The sequence below is a fragment of the Choristoneura fumiferana genome, chromosome 25 (genome assembly GCF_025370935.1).
Source record: "Choristoneura fumiferana chromosome 25, NRCan_CFum_1, whole genome shotgun sequence".
Lineage (NCBI taxonomy): Eukaryota > Metazoa > Arthropoda > Insecta > Lepidoptera > Tortricidae > Choristoneura > Choristoneura fumiferana.
In genome coordinates, this window is record NC_133496.1 from 3098632 (window position 1) to 3122797 (window position 24166).

At 37.1% G+C, this 24166-nt stretch overlaps 2 protein-coding genes across 2 annotated transcripts in view; one reads left to right on the forward strand and one right to left on the reverse strand.

Annotated features, from left to right (window-relative positions):
* LOC141442430 (NADPH-dependent diflavin oxidoreductase 1) overlaps positions 1 to 1926 on the reverse strand; it is a 35660-nt gene extending 33734 nt beyond the window's left edge. Inside the window, exons 1-3 of the mRNA XM_074107411.1 lie at positions 1478 to 1926; positions 867 to 1150; positions 432 to 615 (exon numbers count right to left, since the gene is read on the reverse strand). Of these exons, the coding sequence (XP_073963512.1) occupies positions 432 to 615; positions 867 to 1150; positions 1478 to 1862 (853 nt within the window). The 5' untranslated portion in view covers positions 1863 to 1926. The remainder of the gene's footprint in view (positions 1 to 431; positions 616 to 866; positions 1151 to 1477) is intronic.
* A 15222-nt stretch (positions 1927 to 17148) lies between these two features.
* The window catches only part of LOC141442432 (Y+L amino acid transporter 2), a gene marked incomplete in the record, with an annotated part of 29496 nt that continues 22478 nt past the window's right edge, over positions 17149 to 24166 (forward strand). The window contains 3 exon segments of the mRNA XM_074107414.1: positions 17149 to 17529; positions 17965 to 18205; positions 21270 to 21413. Coding sequence (XP_073963515.1) covers positions 17474 to 17529; positions 17965 to 18205; positions 21270 to 21413 — 441 coding nt within the window.

Consider the following 24166-nt stretch of genomic DNA (forward strand, 5'->3'; position numbering starts at 1 on the left):
CGTTTTGTTATTGCTGAATTAAAAAAATATTTACACTTCGTAAGACCGTTTCTAAAAACAAGTTTATGCTAATTGAGAAGTGAATCAGTTTTTGACGATAAATTCATAATATATTTAATAAATTATACTCTCGATGCCGCAATAAGTATACCACTTTAATGATCGAAACACAGCCGATTTCAATGCCGTGCAATAACGAAACTAAAATTGTTTTTCGTTCGGAAATCATTCAACATTTTTAAACATATAAAAAGTCAAAGGCGACCGTTACATGCAGCCAACTTACAACACTGGTTATGCATTATACTGTTGGTGGAATGAAATTTTAAAACTTTTTTTATTAAGTACAGTGGAGATATTATTACCATTTAAGCTATAGTATGTACACTGTTTTCTTTACTTCTAAGAGTTCCAAGGAAATAATGTCTTACCTTCATGGCATTTTTCAACTAACAATCGATGATAAGGCTTTATATCCATATTATGAGTTTTAAATATTTGAAACAGATCTTCTATATCTTCTTTAGAATTCCGTGGCCTTATGTTGAACACGTCTCCAGGGTGGTACTCTAACTTTGTGCCATTTTTTGTTGTAAATGTTAATAATCTTACATCCTGGAAATTTAAATAAAACACAGAACTCAATATATTTCTTATTCACTCTCACATAGACATTAGTGAAACAGGAATACATGGTTATAAGCAAAACAATAAAAATACCCTGGAAACTCCATTTCTGTTCATTCCAATATTATAAGTTACAAATTTGAAACACTAAATAGGTTTCCAACAAACAGCAATCACATCATAAAATTTCTACGTCACAACATTAGAGATAAACCACATAAACTTCAAGATAAACTTACTTGAAAATGTTTATCTTCTGTGGTCCTTATATTTTTTTCTAATTCCAATAATTTGGCATCAACAAAGAGGTCCTTTATGCCTTTGGCAAAATAAATATCCTCTGTTTTATCATTGGGTAGATCAGTACCATCTTTGATTAGTGACACTTTCCAACGAGGAATAAATTTTGAGTCTGTATTCAATTGAAGTTGAGGGAAATAAATTTTTAGGTTGTTGGTGTACTGTTTTAGCCATGGAGTCATTTCTGCTTCGTGGCCTAAGTCATGTTGATAATCACACAGACCTGAAAAGAAATAGAGCTTGAAAATGGAACACCAAACGGGTTAATAGGTATTTTATTTAGCACTCAATATTTGCTTTCTAGGCAGCTGCTGTTAAAAAATACAATGCCTATTATTACTTTAAAATATGTAGCTTTGTGATGACTTACAATGTATTGATTTTAGATATTTAATACCTACTACTGTGACAGTTCATCAAAATAGTTTTTTTTTTATTACTGTATAGAAAATGCAGTCATTGATTGATATAGAATAATGTTTGTTATCTTTTAATGTGTGATAAATCTTATTCAGATTATATTAATAATAATTTCAAGTTATGATCATACCAATATCGAGCAGCGGAGTTGCTCCTAGCTGCATTAGCCTCTTATGCAGCTTTTTTCCAGCGAAATTAAATTTCGAGTATGACGAATCACCCAATCCTAAGACGCCGTATTTAAGTTTGACCAGCGAGTTCGCCGGCAGGTTTTTTCTCAGTAAAAACTTCCAGAACCTCTTCATGTTGTCAGGTTCGTCTCCATGTCCTGTAGTAGCGCACACAAACAACGCAAATTCTTCGTGAATAAGCTTTTGAATGGGGTAATCGTCCATGGCTTGGACGGGGCCGCGAAAACCCAATGCTTTGGTTATCCGCCATATTCGTTCGGCTATTTCTTGGGCAGTGAACGTCTGGCTGCCGTATAGCACGAGTAAGCGCGGTGGTTCGTGCATTTTTACTGTTTATTACGCCAGAATGTTTAAAACTTGTAGAGATCACGTCGCAATGTAATGTAATATATTTTGACAACTGACAGTGACGTTTATTGTATCAGCTGATGACACGTTCGGAAATCTTTCGGTTCGGTTGATATTTTTTTTTGCGGTTTCTGAGGGGCTGTACAGTCGAGTTCATAAACTTGTGAGCAAAACTTTGATCAAAAATATCTGAACACGCTTTTACGCCGTTAACAATAGAGTCGTGTTCAGATATTTTTGATCAAATTTTTGCTCACAAATTTATGAACTCGACTAGCGACTGTATCTGAAACTGAGCATTTTGAGCTCTATTTTTAGGGTTCCGTAGCCAAAATGGCAAAAACGGAACCCTTATAGTTTCGCCATGTCTGTCTGTCTGTCTGTCCGTCCGCAGCTTTGCTCACGGACTATCAATGCTACAAAGCTGTAATTTTGCACATATATGTAAACTATGCCGACAAAATGGTACAATAAAAAATTCAATTTTTTTTATGGTACCTCCCATAGACGTAGTGGGGGTGATTTTTTGTTTCTCATCCAATCTTGTAGTGTGGGTTATCGTTGGATAGGTATTTTCAAACTTAGGGGTTTGCTCAGACGATTTTTCGGTTCAGTTATTTTTTTGCAAAATATGCATCTTTAAAGAGCAAAATGGCTACCTAAGACACAGGCTGTGCCGAGTATAGGAGCCAGTGCGTCTGAATTTTAGTTTATTAGGTAATTAAAAAAAATTATGTCATGGTTAAGTTACAGAAATACGTTACTTTAACCTCCCTTAAAAAAAGCCTGGCTGCCACACACACTTTATGGGACTGATTAGTACCGACACGCGTTGGAGGGCCTGCGCTACGTCTACGAAATTCGAAAATCGAAGTTAGTGTCGTTTCATCCCTCTGACACTTATACTATTTAATACGGGACGGTACGATACGACCTTCGATTTTTCGAACTTTGATGCGCTTCATCTTTATTATTTTTGGGTTCCGTACCCAAAGGGTGCCAACGGAACCCTATTACTGAGACTCCGCTGTCTGTCTATCTGTCTGTTCGTTCGTCTGTCACATGGCTCTATCTCTTGAGTCGTAATAGACATTTGAAATTTTCACAGATTATATACTACTGTGGCCGCTATAACAACAAATACTAAAAACAGAACAAACTCCCATACGACAAACGTGATTTTTTGCCGTTTTTTGCTTGATATTAATTAATAACGGCAACAGGGCGACGCTTGAAATATTCACAGAATCTTTAGTCGTAAGTTTAAAAATAAATAATTAAATTAAAATAAAACAAATATTTAAGGGGGGCGTACAACAAACGTGTTTTTTGCCGTTTTTTTGCTAATGTCTAATGTTGTATAGATAATGGTACGGAACCCTTCGTGCGCGAGTCCGACTCGCACTTGGTTGTTTTTTTTTGATTGACAAAAGAAAAAACTACGTGTCTAATTTTTCTGCTGATCTAACTAACGGACTAAATAGGATATATTTTTTCCCAGAAACTATTCAACTGTCTAAAGAAAATTAGTTTAGGAAGATACATATTAGGTATGAGATACGATAGTTTCTATAGGCCAAAATGTTTCAAGGATTTTTCCCGTCTGAATAGGAAAACTACATTGAAGCAAGGCGGAAAAATAGCAATAGATTATTTTTTTCGGGAATTTATGCTTTAGTTTTCAGGAATTATTTACTTACCTGTTTTTCCGGGATTTCTATCTGAAGTAATATATTTGATTACCTTGGTTTGTGTTTGCCGCGCATGAGCATGAATCTCGGAAAGAATTTAAACTGTCGGATGATAATTGATGATAAATTATTATAACTACGTGTGTAATCTGAGGCATTAATTTTGTCTAATTGAAAAATAAAATAATTGTGCATATTTTTACAGTGAAAGTCAAATAAGGGTTATATATCCATCCATCCATACTATACTAGGTATAATATTATAAATACGAAAGTGTGTGTGTTTGTATGTTTGTCCGTCTTTCCCGTGGAAACGGAGCGACGGATTGACGGGATTTTTGGCATAGAGATAGTTTAGGGGCCAGAGTGACATAGGCTACTTTTTATCCCGGAAGAATGCCCAGTTCCCGAGGGAACAGCGCGCGATAACCGAATTTCACGCGGGCGAAGCCGCGGGAAAAAAGCTAGTTGTATTATAAAATAAATCTCAGTTATTTCAGCTGATGGTCGGGCAATTTAACCCTGCTGTAAATATTAATCATATTTTTTTTTGTGATTGATAAATATTTCTAAGCCAAATTAAAAAATACAAACGGTTTGGTTTTGATGATACTGAGTGTACAAACTTAAAAAAAAACTATTTAAAAAAACGATAGTCAGGTATTACTCAGGTATCTTCATACAATGAAAGAGTTTACTAAGGTCGCACAAAAGTACTAAAAAACCTACAACGAATTTGCTTCCTCCAAACGTAAGCGATTGAAATTGTCCGGTTTTAATAAGTAAATACGTTACTTGGCAGACCCCCAATACAAAAATTCTACGTCACCCATCTTGGACCCTAGACACCCCCTTGCGTTCAATACTATCGCTCAACCCTTCACTCCTATGCAAAGCGATCTTGCATTTCGCTCATATTTGGCGCGCGGCAGTCTTACTTGTCGGCTTGGCGGGAATAGTCACGCGGGAAACAAAAAGGGCGGGAAAAATCAGTGCAGTGATATTTTATAATTTTAGTGCGTAAAATAAATAAAAATGTAAGTAATTTCTTATTTTGATAATTATTTGATGTTTTTAACGCGGTTTTTTCAGTTGGACGATAAATAATGTAGGACGCCGGTTACTAGCTTCACCTTTGACATTTTACTAATCTTTTCATCGGATTACGGGATTTTAGTTTTTTCATCGAACCAATGCAATCTAAGTACCTATTACGAATTATGTTTGAGTCTTAATACGTACTTTATTTATTATTATGTCACCATTAACAAGCTTCTTTGGAGTGATGTAACCTACGTAATAATTACAAATTATTAGCTACATATTAATAACTTTGTAGCTACATAGGACGGTAAAAAATTAAAAAAAGAGCTGAATTAAATTATGGAATTTTGAAAGGATCTGAACAAAAGTCATAGCAATATCTGAATTAAAAATTCACACGTCTTTTTGCAGGTATTTTGATAACTCTTTCCAATTCTACACAACAGATTTTAATATAGTTTCCACCATAATTTAGGTATAATTTTTCACGGAAAGTTTGTAGGTAAGTACATATGATTTCCATATGTCGTAGCAATTCGCCCCCGTTGCACATGGGTGTAATTTTGAAAAAAAGAGGTGTATGATATTGTAGCCACCGCCTTTGAACATGTATAACATAGATTTTTTTATTTTTTCGTCTCTTTTTATTTTGTGGGGCGCTATGCTTCGCTAGTACACATACGAGTACATAAATACATACCTCCTTTTGATTAAAGGGGTTTAGGAGGACAAACACGAGCACTAGCCACGACAACTTCACTTGAATCAATATGAATATAATGATTTTCAAGAACACATATTTTCATGGCCACCATACATGTTTTATACCTATTTTCAACACCTACATAACATTTAAATACACTTTTGTGACGAAATAATTGGTTTATATACAAAAAAAAATATTTTTTACAAGCATTTATTTAACCATCTCATTGTTATACCTTGACAAATTCGTATGTAACACTCTGTAGAGTAGAACCCTGTCGCAGGGAGTCTCTGCTGCCCTTATAGAGTTTTTAAGTGCTGCAAATGCTGACTGCAACAGTATTCTATGGAGTGTCATATGGAAAAACTTGTCAAGATATAGAAACATCGATCGACTTTTCTAGCAAAAATGTATGAGCGTGAAAACTCGGAAAAATGTGTCTTTGCGCACACAGAGATGATGTCTAGTTTCTCAATACAAGTATCCCATTATAATTAATAACTAGCTTTTGCCCGCGGCTTGACCCCCGTGGAATTCTGTTATCGCACGCTGTTCCTTCAGGAACTGTACATTTTTCCGGGATAAAAAGTAGCCTATGTCACTCTCTGGCCCATAAACTATGCCAAAAATCACGTCGATCCGTCGCTCCGTTTCGACGTGAAAGACGTACAAACATACAAACACACACATTCGCATTTATAATATTAGTATGGATTAAAAGACAACAAGATGGTCGGATGACCTGGTTAATACCGCGGGTTCACGGTGGATGCAAGCCACTTCCAACCGAAGCAACTGGAGGTCTATAGGGGAGGCCTATGTCGATCAGTGGACGTCCTACGGCTGAGATGATGCTGATGATGCAAGGCCTGCTTGCTAAGTAGCACGCCGGCTCCGATAACCTTTCACTGATATGTAACAAACAATAATATGTTATTTAATATTGAAGTTGTCACATGCCCGCTGATAGGGTAATGGGTAATGTCTATTGGTTTTAGATAATTTGTATGCGTTGGGCCGCGATTGTAGAATAATGGTAGTTAACTAAAATTATAAGTTTTGGAGGATGCCTTTACTGATTGGCTAACGTCTAAAGAAAAAAAATACTAAAATGTTTATCTATGTAACACCTTTAAACGAAGCAACAGTGGAAACAATTGTTCACGTAGTTATATATACTAATGTACCTTTTATTGTTCACGCATTACTATTATATTTTTTTAGTTTTATTAGTCTAATTTGATTGATTTTTAGTTTTTAGTTTTATATACTTAAGTTAAAAATTGTAAAAAAAAATATGTAGAAGCTTTTTGTTTGTGGCTGTTTAACTGATTGCTTTGGTCTTAGACGAAGATTTTACTTTATGCACTAGAGCATAAAAAGTCATTTTTCACTTCTCATGCTCTTGAAATGTTACTTTAGTCTTTGCATATCAGGACTAAAGCTCCTCATTAATCTCTAGGGATTAAAGTATATTTTTTTGTTTACGTTGGTAAACCCTAAACAGCCAATCATGGTGTTTGTGAATGGAGGATTATCGCCATTTTCAGTGATTACAATTGTCTATATAGACAATTTTTAGGGCATGCTCAAAATGCCAACTGTGCAAATTTCGTGAAACACAATTAATGATTACGAATATGAATCTGTTCAATTATATTAAAGATGAATTCATTTTATTATAGTACAATAAATTAGTTTTAAAATAGTTTTCAATTTTGAAACTGTTGGCTAAATATGCAAGCATTTAATTAAAGTGTCAATTTTCTAAAAAAAGAAAAGAAAAGAAAGAAACCGCATACTTAACGAATTTTATAGGTACCTATACCTATTTGATTTTTGAACAGATTGAGCTACGTTTTTAAAAAGTAAGTAATATGATATATTTTCCTAGTACCTATAGATATGTACTTACTCTAAAATGGAATCTGTAAAAAGCGACCTTATAGTTATCTATCCAAGGTTAGTTTTCATAACTTTTCCGTACAGCGTATTTCCAGCTCAAGCTGCTATGAGTACGCGCCCTCTACGCCGTAGCACTCACAACGTGTAGCGTAGCACTCTATACATTCCCGTAGCGAAGCAAAGGTCTAAAGCTGGGTACTGACCAACGTTACGACGTGAAATGTACATTCGCATCGAGCATGTTACGCATTGAGCATGTTCGCTGTGTTCTCTAAATCTGCGTAATGTTGATCGTCAGAACTTATGCTCCATATCCCCCAGCCACTCTCAGTAAAGATGGCTGACTTGTTACAGCGTACTGACTGAACCGCGCAACAGTCAAAGGATTCGCCAAAAAACCGACAGCCGGGTGGAGCACTCAAAGCGAGCAACGAGCGGCTCGTTGCTCGCTGGTTTCCCGTAACACTACTGACTGCACGAATGCTCGCTGTGCAACATGTTACATTACACCTCGTAACGTTGGTCAGTACCCACCTTAAGCGAACTATTATTCTGGTATGTCTAAAACTATTATTTTTTACTTGTAAGAAATGCAGTAACAAAAGAAATTATACCTACGTTTAAAATCCTAGCCATATTATATTGAATTTTTTTGATATTAAAAATATGAAGCAAGTTTGTTATGCTAGCTAACGTATTTAAACGAAATTTGGTATGTAGACAACTAAGTCTTGAAAATGATACATTACATACTTCTTATCTCGATATCCACAAGAGGTTAATTAGGATATATGTATGTAAGTAAAGTATACATGTAAAATCCACTATTCTAGAGAAGAGACTTCTTACAACGCTAATAAAGTTCAAGATGTAAATTTCGAGTATGTATGTAGTAAAATCCTCGAATTCAATTAACAGATCGCACGGTCAATCAAAGGAAACAGCTTTGCCAGAAATCACTTTAAAACTATTTAACGGAAATTAAGCTTTTTTGATGCGATTTTTAATAATCTAATTAGTTTACGATATCCTACACCATTCATTATTACTCACACGAGACCACACCTAAAAAAAGATTTCATTAACAAAAGCAGATATTTCGCAAGACTCCACGTGGCAAGCTTTATCGATCGGAGGTATGAGAAGCTAACGCAAAACCAACCGTAGATAACTTCACACAAAGTTGAAAATACAACAGCAGTCTACATAAAATCTGAGGTCACACGCGTAGAGTAATGAAAAAAAGACTTTATGGTTGGGGATTAAGAGTTATTTTGGAGCTTATACAAGCTCCAGTATACTGTCTGTCCAGGATAGGTCTTTGGCCCAACGAAAGGGCGTTGATCTTAAGATTTTCAGCAATGCTGTATTCTTATTCTTGATGAGTAGGTACCTAATGGAAAAGGAGATTTATTTTTCTTAAAATAAATCTCTTTTTCAATTACTCTGCACTCCATTACACTCGTGTAAGATTTATTTTAGAATAGCTTTTATTAGCGACTTTTCTCACGTAAGTTAGTAAATTGATGTCATTATAACAAAACCATCATTATTTCCTTAATGACATTCATTCATTCAAATTGCATTATAACTAATTATGATGTTGTTTATTTTGGATAATGTCTTGTTTATTTTGCACTCAATGGATACAGTGGTACAGTGGTGGTGGGTGGTATAAGTGTCTAATTTAATACCTAATTATTATACTATTAATTATACAGTAGAAATAATGAATATTATACGTACTATTATGTAGTAGTTACTAGTTATGTTATATATATCTCTACAAAACTTTACGTGTACATATTCTTCTTCGCAGTTGAAGAAACTATTATAATAAATAGCTGCTTTTAGGCTCCTTTTCCATCAGAGATGTGCGAGGGCCGAGGATGTGTTGCGAGGAATGTATTTTTCATGAACCAATAGAAACGCTTCATTTACCTATCCTCGCTCAGCACCGCTCTGGTGGAAACAGCTGAGCGGAGCGAGGCGCGGCAAATGAAGCTTTCCTATTGGTTCATGAAAAACACATTCCTTGCACCACATCCTCGCACATCTCTAGTAGAAACGCAGCTTTACACAAGAAGACACTGATTATAGGGTATTTCCCCACCACTCCAAACGTCAACGTCATGTCAACGTCACGTCAACCCCCTCTTTAGCGACACCTCCATCCACTCACAGCCAGGCGAGTCCACAAACACTAAATTACTGGTAGGTAAACATGAGGTGTGAAGTTAGGATAGTGTCCTACAGCAAGGCGAAGCTAGTAACCTAGTCGCTCTAACTTTTTTTTACAAAATTATACTTAACTTGCATTGCAACACTCCCGACGCTCGCGATCGCAATCAAATGACAGATTTCTCATACAAAAACTGTAATTTAAGTGCAATTGCGAGCGTCAGAACGTTAGGCAATAAGTACATCCTCTGGTCCGAATCGTCCGACATTTTTAACGGATAATGATATTGATTTGAATCTTGAATCACGGGTCAAATTACCGTAAAAAAGTAGTCTGGATGACAATGCAAGTACTGTTAACAAAAGCACAGTCAGCAAAAAGAGCTTGCATGTTTCTTCTATGGAAGCAGCTTTACGTTTCTATTCTCTAGCGATAATTAGCTACTCACTAGCTATGTGTTGAACACTTGCTTTATAGATGGTAACAACATGATAGGCAGGCACGGCACTTCGTTATGTGTTATAACTACTTACTTACAAGTTATTTCGCCTCTTTTCCGATAAATTCGCTAGTTAACAAACGACATTATGCCCAGTTCACCTTAGTTCAGTTCTGCGTCTCCCTGTCTCTAAGTTTTATACAAAATCAACATTAAGTATAACGTTTTAAACTTTCGTGATTCTCACTCATAGTCAAAATACCACGAACGGGACTTATCACGCTATTATTATACAAGTAATATTTACCCATCGTCCCGGTTGAAATTCTTATGCTTTTTTATTTCACGTACGTGAAGCGGTTGAAATAAAAAAGCATAAGAATTTCAACCGGGACGATGGGTATAAGCTTTCATCTTCGTGGATTCCTGTTATTAATAAGTGTCGGCGTCGGGATGAATGTTCGGAGGGACGATCGGACGTTGTTAGTGTTGTGTGTCGGTGTGATAGGGTGACTAATAAAAGTGATCAAGTGCGGGTAGTTCGAAGAACTCGCGCTGCTAGGCAGACTTGACACCCCACACTTCAGTCTACTCGTGACCACCAGGGGCCTGACAGTTTAGTTTCATTCATCGACGTTGTAGCGCTGCCATTTGTATGATATTATTACAATCTGTGGACCGCCGCCATTTCTTTGCTGTCATGTCCTTACCCGTCATTGTGTTTTAAACATTGAGTTGAGTGCGGGTATTTTCTTGCGTTGTCCTCCCGTTTTGGTCGAGTTGTAGTTCCATGAGTATAACCATCCTCCTCTGTTTAACAATACAATACTCTACTTGCGGTAGTGTTTAGTGCGAGTGATATTCTACTGACTTCCAATATGGCAAATTCAAGTGTTGTGTTGTTGATTGTAATTCAACAAGTGCCACTGACAAACTATTTTGCATGCCAAAAACGACTATTACATAATCTTTGGATGTCGTGGCTAGTACCGACTAGCCCTTATTTGCTGGCTTTAACCAAGAGTCAACTGTTGTTGAAACGCGTATGTGAAAGACATTTTGACCATACTCAGTTCGATCGAATATATTATATTCTTGCCTGTTCACGGAAAAGGAAATGGTTCATGGTGTACCACTCTCGTCTAAGGGAAAGTTTTTCTAACCTTTGCAATAATAGCTCCATGTTCAAAATTTTATTCAAATATAAATTTAATGGAAAGAGACCCTTTAATGAATAAATGATTAAAAACACTTGGTCGTTTTATTTCATAACTTATAAGAGTATGAATAAAAATTAAATTAGTACAAGACATCCGTAACTCCCATTTATCGTAGAGCGCATCACTAGCATTGACTGGAGACTATCGATAATGATTATATCGACCTGTGGAAAGCCCTACGACTGTCAAACAAGTACCACAGATTGTAAAATTTAACAGCGCTACAACGTCAATAATAGGAAACAACAATAATTGACTGTCCTATCTGTAGCTAGCTACATATTAGTAATCTGTGGTGACCACGGCAACTGTAACGTTGCCGAAACGTCGAGGTAAATATTACTTGTATAATAAATTAATAATAGCGTGATAAGTCCCGTTTGTGGTATTTTGACTAAAAATCAACATTTCTGCAAAATCTTCTTCGTTTTCTCAGTAAAGGGGAGCTTTGAGCCATGTTTTCAAAATATCATATTGCAGAATTGATAAATAACCAATGTCAAAACAGTCGCCAAATCTCCGGTTAAGTTCTGCAATTAAAAATTTATAAAAGCGGAGATTTGACGGTTCCATTCATGGCCCAACAAGTAATTACCAGCGATTTTCATGTAGAACTAGTTCCACAAATTCACCCCATTCAAGGGGTAGTTGGGAGTCTGGGAGACAAATAGGCCAAGGCTAACACAATGAACCAGTAAGTCCAGTAACGAGGGGATCGGTTATCCTTTCAAATGATTTGTCTGAGTGGCATTGCAGCAAGTTAACAACTAACTATTATTATGGCAAACCAGCTGTCAAATTATCGGTTAAGTAAGTTTTGGCTTGGAGAAATTTAGTTGAAATAACGAAACAGAAAATACTTAATTTAAAAATCTGAAAATGTTCTTTATGAAGAATCTAATTGAAAGGTAACCTTTTCTAATTCTAATCCTAAGAAGAATCTAATTCTAAAATAGGGAAGATTTGTCCCAGTAAGTCCTAATGGTAAAAGGTTAAATTCAGTGTTTTCAGGGGAATGCAATTGTCGAATTCCGATGGGAAATAATGGAATGTTGTAGCGGCGTGACAGCGGAAAATGCGATGTTTGTTATGATTAAAGGTGTCCTATTTATAGATTTCATTTTTACTTTTCTAAAATATTGTTCTTTAATGGAACATAGAAAAAAGCCGTGGCAGCCAAAATGTCGTTGAAGGTCGTTGGTTCAGTCCTGGCCCCCTACTACAAAGTGCAAAATTCGAAGGTTGTATCTTGCCGTCCCGCTGACGCTTGTATTATTTATTAATACGAGAGTGGGAGGGACGATACGATACGACTTCTATTTTCGAATTTTGTAGTAGCCCGCCTGGACTTGCGACTCTGAGTGTTTCGGAATCTAAGTGCCAAATTATATTGGAAATTTATTGCGAACTTTTAAATTTTTGTACGAGTTAATGTTTTCTATTCACACTGGGCCCAAGGGGAAACTGCAACCAAAGCCTTCCTTTTAAAAGAGGAGGGCTGAGCCCAGCAGTGGAAAGTTTATTAGTTATCTTAATTGTTAGTTGCAAGTAGGTACGATGCTATGTTATTGTCCTTATCTTATATGAAATTAATTACTCTTATTGACGTTCAAAGTGGCTAGTTAAAAATATTAGTACGAGTAATTAGTAAGTTATTTCCTTGTTTTATTTGTGTCTACCGTTTGGAAGATGTTTATTTAGGAACTTTACAATGGAGGGCAGAGAGCGCGTCCTTGGGCGACCCCAGGCCATGCTTCAGCACTAAGCGAGCCTTTCACAAAGCGCTTTGAATTGCACCACAAAGACGTCTGAGAGCGTAGCAGCGTGTTATTTCTCAAGCATTATAATGGGCTCCTTACATTCACGTGTAGAATTTAAAGAAACGGGTAAAGAAATTAAAATGTTAATCCTTGAAATATGACAATTTAAGTAAAGTAAGTAGTATCGGTCAGAAAATTAGTATACTGCAATGTAATAAACAAATCATCATCATCTCAGTCCCACTGCTTGGGCACAGCGTTTCCCGCGCGAATCCTGTGTGGATGGGGAATTACACATACACCATTGAATTGTGTAACTTTGCTTACGATGTTATCCTTCTCCACAAAGCTCGTGGTAAATTTCAAATATGATTTTGCACGTTTGTTTTCAACATCCTCTGTTATTAGTTATTGCACATCATTTACACGATCCCCTGTTTTTATCTTTTTCGAATAAATACTAGAGAAAGTGAAAATTGAACATGGCCTTCTATTCAGATTGAAAGATATATACTCGTACCTACTTGTGTTATCAAGGCAATTCTGTTTAAAATGTAATTAAAAATAATTTGACATGACTGTTGATAAAAGCTATCAAGCACTATGTTTACATTGATCGTTCTACCACGTCCTCAATTTGAAAGATGAAGATGACATAGATTGCCTTCATCTCGAAAAGGAAACCAATAACTTTCGGAAGCAACTAACTGCTAAACCAATACTCGTACATATGAACGTTCACGAAATATATCAAACATCTATTATTCATGATTAAAGCTGCTATTAATTTATTTATTTGGTAAATGCTCGTCACTGTCCCAATAGTTGGCATCTTTAATTTTTATGTCATTAGCAATAGAGACGACAGCAGGGTGTCGTCTATTGGGTATTATCGTGTCGAGCACTCGAATGTTTAACTTAAAATTAACTTAAGACCTTGTAAATAAAAATAGAAAAATATCGTCTCATGGGTAGTATTCAAGAGTACTTATAGGTAGTTAGTAGCATTCAAGAATGCGTCTATTAATCTTTTTATTTCGTTTTATTTATTGTTATTGTGGTTTTTGTGTGCTCTATTGTACCGCAATTACGTGTAGAATCACATTGTGGTTATTGTTTTAATTAAGTACTTGTCGATTTCAGTTAAAAAAATCAGCAAGGAAAATTATGTAATTATTATCATAATCATGAAACTACGGATTTAATGTTTTCTAATTTAATAATAATTGTTTGTTATCCCTCTAATAGAAACACGGAAATTTTTCAGTGCTGCGTGTGCAGGGCCGGATATAGAGGTCTGGAAGCCTTGGGGCAAAAAAGGAGTTAGCTATATTTTCCAAATACTTATAATGAGCGCCATTTCAGATTTTGATATTTTACTGATTGCCTGATCGAAGTGAACAAATATAGATGTTTACCCGTCGGAATTTGAAATTAAAATTCCGAAGTCTCGGATCTTTTGTGGGGGCCCCTCTTTTGTGGAGTAGCCCCGGTTGTCCTCCCCTAAATCCGGCCCCGTGCGTGTGTGTGTGTTTGTTACTCCTTTACCGTGAAAAGGTCTGAACGGATTTGGATGCAGCAGATAGCTATGTAATAACACAGAGAGAGGTTTAGTTTTTGTCCCGATATTCTCAAGATCATGTAAAATCTCGAAATCAGACTCGCTTAGTCTATATACTCCGTTTAATTTGAAGTTTGAATTAACGGTCAAATTGTGACACACGTTTCTCTATATTTCGAACACAAATGGACTAAAAATACACATGCACATTTATTAGCGTTATAAGGCACACAATTTTAAATAGTTCCGGTGTTGCATTTAAAAGAGTGTGCAAATTTTGCCGTTAAGTTTCAAATGTTAAAATAAATGGAGTACTTATATAATTTATTGAAGCAGGCGTTACTTTGCGGAGGTCCATATCAATGAACTAAAAGAATTTCCTTGCTCACCCGCGACCTTACGATAGCTAAGCTTATGCAAAATATGCGTGTTCATGCAGTTCCTCCACCTAAACATGTGGTTGTGGTAGCATGGTGTACGGTTGTGTCACTCTGAAGATGAGCTCTGGTTGAGTTCGAAACGCGTCAGTGTAGTGTGGTGGTGGTGATAGATGGGTTTGTGTGATTTGTGTGTGTTCTTACAGTGTGGAGGTGGAGGAACTGCATGAACACGCATATTTTGCATAAGCTTATAGCTATCGTAAGGTCGCGGGTGAGCAAGGAAATTCTTTTAGTTCATTGGAGTACTGAAACTTAGCACGGATGTTATTTGTAGGGCATAAATGAAGAGTCTTCATCGAAGACCTTAGTGTACGCTAGCTAACGCGGTTTGCACGGAGCGGGTGGACGCCTATTGACAAATAGTATGAGCAGCGCTAATGAGAGCTATCGCGTATGAATTCACCGCTAGAGGCGCTAGTGTAGCGTAAGGTCTCCGAAATGTCAAATCTCATAGTTTTCGGGCTCGGCTTCGCTCGGGTAAAATGTAGATTCATAATAATATGTTTGAAAAAATTCTTTGCCAGTAAAGACTGTCGTACTTATCAATAAATCTGACGTATATTCCCAGCCTTAATTATTATCACAAACACTTTAACGGCTAACCTACGTATCGGTATTTCACCAGTAGATATTTTCCTAAATCTTATTTGCCCAAATAACTATGATGTCTCTGTCTTATAATCAAAGAAATTAGACCTAAAGGGCTCCAAAGGGCTCCATATACGGTACGATTCGTCTGTACGATCGATCTGATGAAAATCGACGAATCGTACCGTGTGTGGGGCCCGTAAGAGGTCACAATGGAGAACGAAATGCAAACCTGTGACACGTGACACGTGGTGACGTGACACTAACGCCACTTTGATGTGATGACTTTGACATGTTTACTTCGGAGCGCCATTACATATTTAGTGCCTTAAGGCCGCCATTGAGGGATAATAATAATAATACATATTTAGTAATTTATTCAAGTTTATATTGAAAATACTCGATAATCCGAATTTTTCGCCTACAAGTTGTCGACTCGGATTTACTAATTTTTTACGCTCTTCAATTTGATGTGCATTTCGTTCGAGTCTACCGTAAACCGGTACGAAATTATTAATATAGAAGATTAGAATAATTTTGTGAATATCTTGCAATACTTATCTGAAATTAATTATATCAAATATGCGTTCCGGGCTGTGAATGGATATGAAAATTTCACTCTTTTAATACAATAATTAATTACTTACTGGTGTTTTAATAATAACGTGCTTTAAATTTCCTATAGATCGAACAATATATTGAATGATACAATAATTAATTATTGACACTCCGGGCGCCTTCGTATTCGACTCAGGATTTGATGGGGATTGAGATCCGATTTTTACCGTTGGAAAATACATTATGCATAGTGCATCTGTAACTTTTTCAATCGTTTTTCTGACCACAAGCAAAACTGACTCCCTGGGATCCATGTAGAGTACTATTTATTTGATCAAGCACCAAAATAGCAAAAATTATTACAACACGATTGAATTGGGCGGAAGGAATAATTCAAGACTTCGAGACGACAGTTGTCCATTCATTGTGAAAGGGATAGTTGTGTGAAACTGCTTTATATAGGTGTGGGTTGTGTTTGTGAATGGCAGGGTTACAATACAATACAAAGGCAGGAGATGTGTACCTAAATCCTACAAATCCATACAAATATTATAAATGCGAAAGTGTGTTTGTATATTTGTGTGTTGTCCGTCTTTCACGCCGTAACGGAGCGACGATCGACGTGATTTTTGGCATAGAGATAGTTTATGGGCCCGAGAGTGACATAGGCTTACTTTTTATCCCGGAAAAATGCACAGTTCTCGAGGGAACAGCGCGCGATATCCGAATATCATGCGGGCGGAGCCGCGGGCCCAAGCTAGTATCTTATAAAAATGCGAAAGTTCGTGAGTTTGTGTGTGCTGATTTTAATAAAATATGGTATGTAGAAAGCTGGAGATTTGGGATAACATATAGGCTACTTTTATCCCGATATTTCCACGGGAATGGGATAAAATTCGAAATCTCCTATGCTAGGTTTAGAGTCATGAAATTAGGCACTTGGAAATTTCCACAGTTTTTTAGTTTGTTACTCCTTCACGCTAAAGTAAGTGTAATTTGTATTAAATTTTGTGTGTAGTGTGGAGAGCAGTGAATTTGAATACAAAATCACTTAAATAACTATTTGCTTGTAGGTACTTTGTTAAGCAGTCGGAGCCAGAAATCCTTATTATTTATTATAGTACCTATTAGTTTATTGACCCTAATAGGGAAATATTTTTAGCTTCTAAGTACCCGCCAAGCACCAGTAGTTACTTCGCGCCAACTTCTGGCTGGAGGATATGGTGTTCCATCGTTTTAGGAAAGCTAAGATAAAATCCGTAATCAGTTGTGTATCTCTGGTATTTTTAAGTTTTGAAGCGGGTCTTTGATAATAAATCGATTCTAAAATATCTGTCACTGGGAAACTAACCTCGACTAGTTTTTATCCCGAAAAAGTCCAAAAGATGCCAACGAAGTTGTGGGCAGCAATGAGTATCTACACATAAAGTTATAAATTTTAAAAGATATACCTAAGTATAAGAAGTGAGGGTACAAATAAGTTCAATATCAAAATGGTTGGTAAGATAGCGACAGCAGCAGTAAACATCAGGATCAAGAGACAAATTCGGTAATTAGATACATGAGCGAGTTGACAAATATGGTTCCTTAATTGTTACATAGGAGTTGGTTGACGTTTAAAGTGTACGGCGTCAACGAAATTTAACTAATACCGTGAATCAAAAAATCCGACGCAAAACCTATAGAGGGGTATTTGGTCAAACTAACCTAAGTAACTATTTTCTGAAATATTTGCTGATTCATTTTGAGTATCGTGTATTTAGCAAACATTATGTTACTAGACTAGTTTGCCCTTGCGAAACTCTCTGCTGTGCTGCTGTGGAATTCTGTAAGATCAGTTTTAGTTCCTTGTCATAAAAAGCATCTCTATGCAAAATTCCAACTATGTGGGTATACTCAAGGAGGACCTGGGTGCTGATAAGTCATTCAGCCAATCAGGTCTTTTCTTTTTGTAGGTCTATTAAGATGGTCATTTCTTTCTCAGGTCACCAAAAAGTAAAGCTGCCGACGAAGAATGCGAGGACTTAAAGCCCGATCCAGAAGCCGGGGAGGCGAAAGAATCGGGGGCCCTAGAAGCCAAGATGTCACTTCTGAACGGGTGCACGGTCATAGTGGGCTCCATCATTGGAAGTGGAATCTTCGTGTCTCCCACAGGGGTCCTGAAATACACTGGCTCTGTTAATGCTAGTTTGTTGGTCTGGATTGCATCTGGGGTGTTTAGTATGGTAAGAACGAAATAGGACCATCAGCCAAATATATGGTCTACCACCTTAAAGTTGGTAATCGTTTTCAAGGCATAAAACAATAATGCCGATAAACGTGTCTGTCAACTTGAAAGTTCGACTTTAGCGACAATTTCATTTCATAGGAACTTGTTTAAAAATTGATAGACCACTTATTTGACTGAATGTACTATACTTATCTAAAATCTTTGATCAATAATTTTGACTTGGATTAAAAAAAAATAGGTTAAAGTTATGAATTTGAATCACATTACGACGGTTAAGAATCAATAACACCTAACTATCATGCTAAAAGATGGTAGATAGACGGTATGTTGGTTCTTAACGGTCAATTATTTGATTTTATCAGCTGTTCGTGTGCTCAACGTAATGTACGATGTAGTACAGTTGGTACACTTGTCACGTATAGACAGGTGAAGTTGATTCGTACCCCTTTTGGAAAACCTGAAGAACTCTTTCTTTTCAAAAAAAAATCCGCATCTCATAACTTGCCAACTTTGCCAAGCCATGGCGCTACAAATTACTTTACTTGCGACTCCTAAAACTTCAACATGAATAAAAACGAAGATTGATTTACCTGGGAGTGGTTAGATAGGGGCTGGTTTGATATAGATAGATGATAATAACTTAACTTAATTCATACGCAATAAATTTTCATTTCATTTCCGCTTCACGTTTTTAACTACACGTTCCCAAAACCTGGCCACCAAAGGTACCCCTACAGGTGGGCGGGGGGATAAAAATTGCCTTCTTTTGTTTTTCTGTTTTCGGAGAAATGAGTTCAATTAAGCGCTGATTTGCACTAAATGAACTTTTGTTCTATCTTTTTTGAAAACTTTTCAATAAAGATCCAGAACGTTTTAATTCTCAATGGGGATGGGCGAAAGCTCTCAAGCTGATTAAATCCGTCTTTGATTGCCCGGAGACTTGTTATCTGAGATTTCTTACATTATTAACAAGCTTTTGACCGGATGGCTGAGTGGTTAGAGAACCTGACTACGAAGCTTATAAGGTCCGGGTTCGAATCCCAGCCGGGCAGATATTTGTATGAATAATACGAATGTTTGTTCTCGGGTTTTGGATGTTTAATATGTATTTAAGTATGTATTTATCTATATAAGTATGTTTATCCGTTGCCTAGTGTCCATAGTACAAGCTTTGCTTAGTTTGGGACTAGGGCAATTTGGTGTCAAGTGTCCCATGATATTTATTTATTTATTATTATTTTTAATTATGATTTCATTTGTTAAGATTTCGTGAACTTATTTGCTGTCATGTTCCTTACTCTTGGATTAAATAATTTTGAATTAGTTCGTATTTCTGACGCACATGTGACAATGCAGCTGTTCAATCCAAATGCCTGAGCTAAAACTCGAAACGCATTTTCCCAAGCTAGCTGAAACGTTTTCCTTTAGTAGCGCTTCGCTTTTTTTGACGAAAATCAAAACTGATAGACCAATGGCCATAAATAAAATTATCTGAATAATGCAACTTCGATTGTTGCATTTGTAAGCATTTAGAATGGGCACAGTAAAAGAGGTATAAAAAATTCAACTTGGATTAAAAGTGTACTCGACTCGATCCTCCTCTCAATTCTAAACAAACTAGTTGCTTTCGGGCTTTATACCTACTTGCTGACATAATTTTTTTTTTAATTGGTTCAGCAATTCCCTTCATAACTATAGAAATGAATGACGATTGCTCTACGGAAATGCTGGTACGTTTTTATTTATGTTTAGTCTTATCAAGCTATTCTTGTAATTATAACGTAGGTATTTTGGTTTATTTGCGGTCAATACCATTGACCCGGCTTTAGCTGATAACCTTGTCCGAGAGATTTGAAGTTATGTGAGTTAATTTGAGGTTAAGTTTACTTACATTTAAATGACAGATATTATTTATCAGTTATCTCTTCTGTTCCTTCGTATGTAAGAAGGGGACATGTAAATTTGACTACTCCCTACGATCTTACCTTGACGTAGAGACAATGGAAGTTTTGTCGGTGTTTACCCACAATGAGTCAACTAAGTGATATTAAGTAAGTGTCGGGTATGTCGTTACCCGATTATCGACAATAGAATGAATGAAGGGGTGCGTTTCGGGTAACTTCCTCATGTCTCCAAGAGCTGCGGTACTCTTTTGGTTCTGACCAGGGAATGCTTGGGTATCTGGGCATTGGTAAGTGATTTTCTGACTAATTAGGTATGAATATTTATTAGCCGCTGGCTAATAATCCGACACGGAAGGGGGGTATATAATATTCCTTTATACTGAACAAATTATTATTATTATTTTCTTTATTTCTTTTTCATTCTTAGGATTAGGTTTTTATAATAGTTATAAAAAGTAAAATACAGAAAAGTACATACAAAATAAAAATATTATAAAAATTTAATATTATTATTATTATTATTATTGTTAGCCTATTCTGTCCCACTGCTGAGCAAAGGCTTCCCCCCAATACTTCCACTGGTCTCTGTCCCCTGCATACAAGGGCCAGTCCTTCAAGAAGAAGTCCAGTTCATACTGAACAATGGCTGACAAATTTTATAACTATCTTTACTTGACTTTAGCATATTGCCCCATATATATGGGCAGAGCCCCATTTTAAATAACAATATAGAAGAATGTATAGAAAAGATAAGAACCTAAAGCTGAATATGTTCGGAACACTAGGTGATCTATCGTTAGTTCTTACAAGATAAAGCTGGTGTTGTATGCGACATACTTATTACTTATCATTATCGTTTTTCCAAAGAATAAGTAAAAAAAAATGATTTAAGCCTTATTCTGCCTGAGCGTATTTTTTGATTACTTACTATATTTATATACATATATACAAGAGGACGAGTTTTGAGTGATGGGGGCGACTACAAAAATCGAAGTTCGTATCGTTACCGCACCTCTCACTCGTACTTAGCGTCAGCAACGGGACGGCAAGATACGAAGTTCCAATTTTGCACTTCGTAGTATAGGGCCAGTTCATTACTTTGTCTGATGTTTCAATTCCGTGTCACATTCCTTTCTAACCCCGCCCTCCTCGCAGGTGGGTGCCTACTGCTACGCGGAGCTGGGCACGATGATCCGACTAAGCGGTGCCGACTACGCCTACATAATGGAGACTTTCGGACCGTTCGCTGCCTTCATCAGGCTGTGGATCGAGTGTATGATCGTGAGGCCTTGCTCACAGGTAAATTGATTGACATGACTAAACCAGGCACGTGCAGCTCAGGTAGGCAGCGGTATTTACAGTCTGCCTTGTTAGGCATACAGTCCATCTTGTTAGGCATACAGTCTACTTTGTTAGGCATACAGTCTACCTTGTTAGGCATACAGTCTACCTGGTTAGGCATACAGTCTACCTTGTTAGGCATACAGTCTACCTTGTTAGGCATACAGTTTACATTGTTAGGCATACAGTCTACTTTGTTAGGCATACAGTCTACCTTGTTAGGCATTCAGTCTACCTTGTTAGGCATATAGTCTACCTTGTTAGGCATACAGTCTACCTTGTTAGGCATACAGTCTACCTGGTTAGGCATACAGTTTACATTGTTAGGCATACAGTCTACTTTGTTAGGCATACAGTCTACCTTGTTAGGCATTCAGTCTACCTTGTTAGGCATATAGTCTACCTTGTTAGGCATACAGTCTACCTTGTTAGGCATACAGTCTACCTGGTTAGGCATACAGTCTACCTTGTTAGGCATACAGTCTACCTTGTTAGGCATATAGTCTACCTTGTTAGGCATACAGTCTACCTGGTTAGGCATACAGTCTACCTTGTTAGGCATACAGTCTACCTTGTTAGGCATACATTTTTTATCAACGTCTAATTTGCCACGCAGCAGGTGCAACGTTGAATTTTATTTATTTTACTGCTGCGTACCCTACTGCTGGGGGTGGAGGCTGGATGTGGGTGCAGCTGCTAGCGCTGCCTTCCTGAGCTGCACGCCAATGGCATAACAAACTGTACTGTCCTACTATCTTATTAATGGAAACGTTGCCTTATTATTGGTGCATTGTACTGCTACATCCTTGTCAAATCTAGATATTTTACCCATGCAATTTTTATCTTTTGTCCATATATTTCTAGTTTACTTTGTTTTAGCTTAGGTGAATAGTAACACAATTTTTGTAACATAAGTTTCTAAACCGTCGACGAAGCCGAATTGACCCACATTTTCGGCACTGAATACGATCAGCAATATGTGGTTTTCAGATGTCGGTACAGGCACAGGGTGTATGTATGACACACACAACCGCTCATCCACTTCTGCTGCCGACTACTTACCTATGCTACGACTGTAAAATATAACGGCCTAGCCATTTAAAAACGTATTATGTCACGTTACTACCGCGTTTGCTGTCATTGTTACCGTAAACTGTTTCCAACCCATTAGGTTAATGTAACCTTGCTTCGTTAAAACAGTTTTAACGTTACAACACAAGCAATTTATAGGGTGGCCATGGCCATGATTGTAAGGAACTATACGGGATTTATTAATTGTTAATGTATTTAAATTAACTAGCCATAAAATATTGCAGGTACACCATGTATTATGGTAGACTAGTGTTTACCCGCGGCTTCGCACACGTAAATCATTAGGTCGAGCAGCTAAATTGAAATTCCGGGAATTTTAAAAATTCCCGTGAGAATTCCCGAAAAATCGTTGTTTTCATTCAATCATGGTCAAACATGACTCTAAGCCCAGCGGTTGTTATTTCGAGATTTTATCCCTATCCCGTGGGAATATCGGAATAAAAAGTAGACTATGTTTTATTCCAGATGTCCATGCAGCTATCTACATACTTACCAAATTTCATGACTCTAAGCCCAGTGGTTATTACTTAGTTCGAGATTTTATCCCTATCCCGTGGGAACATCTGGTTAATAAGTAGCCTATATTTGTTATTCCAGACGTTCAGCTACCTACATACCAAATTTCATGACTCTAAGCCCAGCGGTTGGTATTTAGAGATTTTATTCCTAATCCCGTGGGAATATCGGGATAAAAAGTAAGTATCCTATGTTTTAATCCAGGTTATAAACTAACTTTCGCCAAATTTCATCCAAATCCGTCCAGCCGCAACTCACAAACTTTCACATTTATAATATTAGTAGGATTACGGTCATGCACTATAGTATGTATTGAACTTTTCTCTATATCCGTTTTCATGCAATATCATTATTATTGTTGGTTCGGTACGAATTTCCGATCACAGACCCATGGGGGCTGTCATTTGAAAGGCATTCAGGGGGCCGAAGGCTTCGGCCCGAAGCCAACATCTAGAGGTTTTTGGTACCATAATAATGTAAATAAGGTCGGCTATGGAGGTCTATCCCCTAATATACCTTGACGATGTGCTGGCGGACAGTCCTCCACAGGTGCGAAACTATTGCCAGGTAGGAAGTGACATAGAATTGGCTCTATAGCCAACTCTATAGTTGGGATCCTGTAGACAGGATTACCGCTATGGAGTGAGATAACGGACACTATCTCATGAATTGGACTTTTTGGAGGTGACTCTCCGTTTATTAAATGGGCCCTTCACACTGTCGCCTGCAGGGGCAACGAGGTGACAACATTGGCGTAAATAAATAAATAAGAACGTTACTGGTCCTTTCGCCACAACTGGGCAACCGCAACCCCGTGCCGTGCATTTCTGGCACCGTCCGGTTCGAACCTTTACTTACTCCATCCGTCTAAACTAAAAGAATACCTACTTCTTGTATTGGTCACTCAAACTGCATACCTATCCGTGAGTGATCGATATGCAAAATCTGAAGGCAACTTACATAATAAAGTTAAACAAAAGCTTGCAAAACGTACTCTGAGGGGCTCAATATTTATTTATGCCAGGGATAAAGTATGTAAATTTGTTGCGTAGGTTGACAGTACGGACGTAGACTAGACAGTATGTTCTATATTTAGCTACCCC